Genomic DNA, 7284 nt, shown 5'->3' with positions numbered 1-7284 from the left:
TGCATAAACTTTCTGTTTATGAACAATGGAAAATTTTAGTGAGCCAATCAATTGACACTGAGGATCAATCGATTGATCCTCTACAAACTTTGAAAAACAGAAATGTGAGAGGAACCAATCGATTGGGCCTCTCCAACCAATCAACTGACTTATGTTAAAAACTTCAAAATCCATTTCTTAAGTGTTTCTAAGTGAATTCTTCCATCCTTTAATCAATTGTGATGCTATGCTTATGTTGAATACGCGCTAATGGTGAAAATTACATGATGAATATAGTAAGTTAACCTATGATTGATATTAGGCCATGAGTTAGGTTTATAACTTAGATAACATTGGATGACGGTATACATTCGTACGACGCTTATGTGGAGGTCATGGACGAATTGTTGCCATGATTGAGAATGAGACGCATTGTATGGACATGCCATGTTATTATTTGTGCATTATGGTGAATGAAGTCACCTGTGAGTGGTGGACCTTGTTATTGTTTGTGCAACTGATCATGTATTCAGAATGTGTGTTTTATGTGATGGTGCACATCTCTATTTTGGTATGCTTAGATGAGTAAGCATTGGGATATGAGACCGATGATTCGAGCCTCAATTGGGTTTGAGTCCCAACCACGGTGGACGTGGGGGAATGGTGGACACCTAAGTGAGTTAGATTACCATACGGTGAAAGAGACCCTAAGTGGGTTAGATTCCCATATGGGTGACGGTCGCTTGAACTGTGGATTAAGCCTCATAGAGGACCCGATATCCACCGCAAAAGTCGAATCATACGAGCATGCATGAACCAGACCTGGCTTAGACGTAAGTCCATTCGGGAATTGATGTTTCGTGATCTGAATAATGATCGTGGTTGAGTTGTGAGAACTCAGGTGCATGTTGCCATACATTGCGAGTTAGTTTCCCCATCGCTTAAGTCTTCGTTCCCTTGTTGACTTGAGTTAAATATTGATTAGAAAATCCTGTAGAGTCGAGTGGACCCAAAAGATAGGGAACCCACTGAGATTATTATCTCACCCCATGTTTTTGATTTTTTTTTCCAGTTGGTTCTGAGCAGATGAAGGGTAAGGGAAAGATAGAGTGATGCCTTGCTTACCTGATGACTGGATGGCTTTTCCGCTGTGTAGATATTTTTGGGAATCATTGTTTAATGATCTAGCTCCTATTATTTTTATTTTGGGAACTTTTATGTACATTTTGTTCCATGTTATGTATCTTTTGGGCATGTATATATATGTACATTGTGCTGCTAGGCGCTTATTTATTTTAATACCAGTTTTACACTATGTATAATATGTATTCTAGACATATATTATATGTGGGTGTTACACCATTCATGCGACACCTATGATGATCGAATGATATCACTTCCTCACGTCCGTACTCAGTTGTAGGTTGCAGATATTCTTACTAAGGTTGTTCCACGCCCACGACATCAATTTCTTGTTAGCAAATTGATACTCATTGACCAGCCGCATCAATTTGAGGGGGATGTTACTCAGAAAATAATCTTTACATTTATTGTGAATAATTTATTTTTATAGAATAAGAAATTAGTCATTACGAGTTGTAATTAATCATTATGAATTATAATAATCTGTAATTATATACATTATTATATATAGTATCAAATACAATGAAAAAGACATCAAGCCAATTTTACTTATAATTCTACTTTCACTCACCACTTTTATGCATAACACTTTTCAAATGAAAGCTATCTGAAGCTGCCAAATGCAAGTAAACTTAATTTACCGATACTGTACAACTTGGTGGATACACAACAATCCTAATATAATTTAAAAAAGAGGTAGCCAACCATGTTTGTCTGTCTTTAGGAAATGTATTATGGATTATGGTGTATATGTGTAGGAATCAAAGGACGAAGACATCATGATGATTTTCTTATATATAGATGATTTTCTTGTACAAACAACATTTCGTGTGCTTTAGAGAAACTAAAGGTTCAAATAAAGAAGGAATTTGATATGACAGATTAGGAAGACTATCATACTTTCTTGACATGAAATTTGTGAAGAGCAAAGAAGGAATGTTCATGCATCAACAAAAGTATGTGAAGGAAATGCTTGAAATATTTGAGATGACCGAGTGTAAAGAAGTCACAAATCCTTCTAAGACAAACACTAAGTTGGATGTGTGTGCAAGTGAAGAATATATAGATGTCACATTTTATAAACAAATGGTTGGCTAACTAAGATACTTATGCCATAACAAGTCAGATATATGTTATGCAGTAAATATAGAGAGAATATTTATGAGCATTCCAAATAAGTCTCATTTGGTAGTTGTAAAGAGAATTCTTAGTTATCTCAAAGGAACCTTGAAGTTAGACTTAAGCTTCCATCCGGTGAAAGTGAAACGATAGTCGGTTTAATTGGCTACATTGATGTTGAATGGTGTGAAGAAAAATCTAAAAGAAGAAGTAGATCTGGTTATATATTCTTGTACGATGAAGCAACCATGTCTTGGTGTACAAAGAAGCAGTCAGTCACTCCATTGTCTTCCTATGAAACTGAGTATATAGTAGGATCATTTGCCTTATGATAGTCAATTTGGCTTGACTCTTTGTTGAAGGAGCTTTGGCGTGAAATGAAAAAGCCTACGAAGCAAATGATTGACATCAAATATGCAATAAGTTTGGCTAAGAATCGAATTTCACATGGAAAAAAGCAAGCATATTGAGACAATATTTCATTTCATAAGGGAGCAGGTGATGAAAGGCAGGATATAATTTATACATTGTCCTATAAATGAGCAAATGGTTTATAAACGCCTTGAAGATCGAGAGTTTTGAATATTTGAAGAGTTAATTAGAACTTGTAAACATTTAGAATCATGGGAGGAAATGTAATAATTCTAAATGAGAGTTATAACTAACTAGGAGTTGGTAAGGTAGTTAGTTAAGTTGGTTACTTTTAGTTCACTATGTGGCTACTAGCAGTTCAGAACTTGGTTACTGAAAGTTTAATATTTGGCTAATGATAGTTTAATATGTGGTTACTAATAATTTAGTATGTGAGTATTGATAGTTATGTATGTGGTTAATGCTAACTATGCATGTAGTTACTAACTAGAAGTTAGTTAGTAGTATGATCTTATATAAAGGATATAGTACATGTTTGTAAAATTTTATTCCAATAATATCTCTCTCTTTCTCTCTTTCCCTCTCTCTCGTATGTTATTGTATGGTTCTAGAAGCATGTCCATAGGTGGTTACACATACCAGTGTTGGTTGGATCATACACGGTTGACAAGGAAATCTAAAAAGGTTCTGCACATTGCTCAAAGGTAGGATCAAAAAGGGATTACAATTTATTTTCTAATTAGACGTGTGATGGGCAATTTGGCTATGTAAGAGTAATACTTTGTTTAAGGGATGGATTAAGGGGATGAAGGAAGTACTAGAATTGACCAAAATCATGGAATGAGAATGGTCTAAAGCCAAATATATCGGGCATTTAATTTTTGAATGGACGGATTGGTATTCTAATCAAGTAACTTGTGTTTCAAGAGATTACTAACCCCTTTGTAGTTAGGGCGAGGTCTCAATGTAACTTGGATTGAGTACCCCTTTGTAATATATAAGGATTCCAATTATAAAGAAAATGCAATTTTATTTTTTGTAAAGTATTTTCCAAATGATCTTGTAGACATCAATTCAAGCTATCCATATGTATTAGAGAAAACCCAACAACATATAATTCTACTTTCATTCACCACTTTTATGTATAACACTTTTCAAACGAAAGTTATTTGAAGCTGCCAAATGCAAGTAAAATTAATTTACCGATACTGTACAACTTGGTGGATACACAACAATCCTAATATAATTTTAAAAAGAGGTAGCCAGCAATGTTTGTCTGTCTTTATGTAATTGAATAATTCCAACAAGTAATAGCTTCCACTTATTTATCCATTCTGCCCGACAAACATTTCAACCACCCTATATTAAAACCTTAACTCATGATACATCTCCCAATGCCAAGATAAAAGATCAATTCAAAAACAAAGTCACAGTTTCACATGATCACTCTCACAAACTTCTAACAAGAAGAAAAAGAAGATGAAAAAAGCACAAGTGGTGTTTATCCCTTCTCCTGGTGTGGGTCATTTAGTTTCCACTCTCGAATTCGCGAAGATTCTAATCAACCGTGATAACCGTCTCCGTATAACCGTCTTAGTTATCAAATTCCCAAATTCCACAGAAACTGATGTCTACACCAAATTCATTCCCATCTCTGATTCTCTCAATCTCATCAACCTTCCAGAATGTTCTCTTCCTCCAAACATGGATCGACGTTCCGCCATGATCGCTCTCCTTGAAGCTCAGAAACCAAACGTCAAACAAGCCGTATCTAACCTCAGTACTAGAGAAGGACAACATGGACACCTTGCTGCCTTCGTTGTTGACATGTTCTGCACCCGCATGATTGATATTGCCAAAGAATTTTCCGTACCTACGCTCGTCTTCTACACATCCGGCGTTGCTTTCCTTGGCTTGATGTATCATCTTCACACTCTGCTTGAACGAGACAGCTTAGATTCGACTCAGTTGCTGCAACTCACTGAGCTGGTTGTCCCGAGTTTCGCTAACCCGGTTCCAACAAAATCGTTGCCTAGTGTTGTGCTACAAAAGGAATGGGAGTCGTTTTTGATGGGCTACTGGAAAGGCCTCAAGAATGCTGATGGCATTATAGTAAATTCATTTGAAGAGCTAGAATCCCATGCGGTTGATTCGTTTGTATCTAATGCAGATCTAGCTAGTTTACCAATATACCCCGTGGGACCCATACTAAACCTAGAACCTAAAACTAAAACCAAAGGAAACGATGATTCTGATGACACCATCAAGTGGCTTGATGATCAACCTCCTTCTTCAGTAATTTTTCTCTGCTTTGGAAGTAGGGGTTCTTTCTACGAGGATCAAATTAAGGAGATTGCATATGCTATTGAGAATAGTGGGGCTCGCTTTATATGGGCTCTGCGTAAACCTCCACCAAAGGGCACGATGGATGCACCTTCTAATTATCCACTTGTTCATTTTGATTCGATTTTACCGAAAGGATTTTTAGATCGGACGGCTAAAATTGGAAAGGTTATTGGATGGGCCCCACAAGCTCAAATACTAGCACATCCAGCGACCGGAGGATTTGTTTCGCATTGTGGATGGAATTCAACACTGGAGAGCATTTATTTTGGTGTGCCTATTGCCACGTGGCCACTTTCTGCGGAACAACCAACAAATGCTTTTGAGTTAGTGTGTGAGTTAAAGATGGCTGTTGAGATTGCATTGGATTATCGGGTGGGATATACTGGTGAGCATAACTATGTTGTAAATGCAGAAAAGATTGAGAGAGGAATAAGGAGTGTGTTGTACAACGATGAAGAGATAAGGAAGAAAGTAAAAGAGATGAGTGAAAAGAGTAGGAAGACTTTATTAGAAGGAGGATCTTCTTACAATTATTTAGATCGTTTGATTGATTATATTATGAATCAAATATGATAGTATCCACTCACAAGAAGGTCATAGGGTATTGATTTAATTTTCGCATTAATAATGTTTGGTTTCTTGCTTTGCAATTTATTTGCATTGTATTGCTTGTTAGCATGTGCTTCATCTTTTTAGTATGATTTTTTTATTATTATTAAGAAAATAGGTATTAACAAAGTTGACTATGGTTTCTTGCTTTATTATTGTTCAATTTTAATTCTGAACTATATTGAGTTTACAAACAAAAATAAGCAAAGTGTGCATAAGCTTTATTCATTGAGCAAAATTAATACAAAATATAGGTGATATTAATCGTGAATCGCCCGTCTGTTGGGGTGTGTGTGAGAGAGAATAACAAAAATTAACAAACTTCAATTACAATTCCACTAATAGTTACAATAGAGAATGATTACTCCACTACTTTTCCGTATAGCGTGTTACATTTCTTAATGGCTAAGCACACAACTCGCTTATATACACAAACAATAATGCCATGTAGGCAAAATACAAAAATATTGAATTATCCTACAAGATCATCCCTTAATTCGGGATTTAACTAATCAAAACTAATAACGTCAATTTCATCCCTCAAGTGGAGAAATTAATCAGTCTTGATCGCTTTCGTCAAAACATTTGTCAGCTGCTTCTGGGTGTTACAATACATAACTTCTAGCACTCCATTCTAAACCTGACTTCTCAGAAAATGATACTAGTCTCAATATGCTTGCTTCTCCCATGCAGCACTGGATTCTTTGCAAGATTGATTGCAGATTTGTTATTAATCATCAGCTTCAGAGGCTTGTTTACCTTGATCTTCAGATCCTACAGTAAATTCAGAAGCCAAACAGATTGACATGCAACCACAACACTTACAATGTATCAGCTTCACAGATTGACAAAGCAACAACTGGTTTCTTCTTGGAACACCAAGAAATAGGACCTCCCAGATATTTAAACAAATATCAAGAAGTACTTCTTCTTTCAACTTTGTCTCCACACCAATCAGTCTGAGTAACACATCAACTATGAATTAGTCGTTTCTCCTGAAGGGAACAAAACTCCATACATCAGAGTCCCTTTAATATACCTTAGAATCCTGACAACAACTTGATAATGAGATCACTTCAGTTTATTCATGAACCTACCTACCGTTCTAACTGCATAGTAAATGTCAGGTATGGTATTACAAAAATACCTCAAAGAGCCAACCAACTGGTTGAAAGTTGTGGCATCTACATCATCACTTTCAAAATCAGAATCCAATTTGTGAATTGTTTCTGACGGTGTGACAATAGCCTTACAATTCAGTAGCTTGAATCTCTCCAGAAACTCAAGTTTATATTTCAGTTGGTGCAAAATGATACCCTTCTCAGAGTATATAAACTCCATCCCTAGGAAATATGTCATCTTTCCTAGATCAGTTATCTCAAACTCATTCTTCAGTACCTTCTTGAACTTAGCTATCTCATGTTCATAATTCCCTGTTAGCAACGTGTCATCAACATAAAGACACACCAGAATCATATTGCCTTCAAAAGTATGTTGAACATAAACTCCATGCTCCATCTCACACTTTCTGAATCCTTGGAGCTTGAAAAATGAATAAATTTTCAGATTCCAAACTCAAGGAGCTTGTTTCAGTCCATACAAGGCTTTATGCAACTTGTACACCATCCCGTTTTGATTCTTTTTCAAAAGTTCAGGAGGTTGTGACGCATGTACGTCTTCTTGCAATGAACCGTTCAGAAATGCAAATTTCACATC

At 36.0% G+C, this 7284-nt stretch overlaps 1 protein-coding gene across 1 annotated transcript; it reads left to right on the top strand.

Annotated features, from left to right (window-relative positions):
• Positions 1–3904: 3904 nt before the first annotated feature.
• LOC127117788 (anthocyanidin 3-O-glucosyltransferase 2) lies at positions 3905–5720 on the top strand. Its single transcript, XM_051047897.1, has one exon. The coding sequence runs from the start codon at positions 4093–4095 to the stop codon at positions 5530–5532; it is 1440 nt and encodes a 479-aa protein (XP_050903854.1). The 5' UTR covers positions 3905–4092; the 3' UTR covers positions 5533–5720.
• The last annotated feature ends 1564 nt before the right edge of the window (positions 5721–7284 follow it).

Source organism: Lathyrus oleraceus, chromosome 2 (genome assembly GCF_024323335.1).
Source record: "Lathyrus oleraceus cultivar Zhongwan6 chromosome 2, CAAS_Psat_ZW6_1.0, whole genome shotgun sequence".
Classification (NCBI taxonomy): Eukaryota; Viridiplantae; Streptophyta; class Magnoliopsida; order Fabales; family Fabaceae; genus Lathyrus; species Lathyrus oleraceus.
The sequence above is the reverse complement of the archived record's forward strand: the minus strand, read 5'-3'. Positions and strand labels throughout refer to the sequence as shown.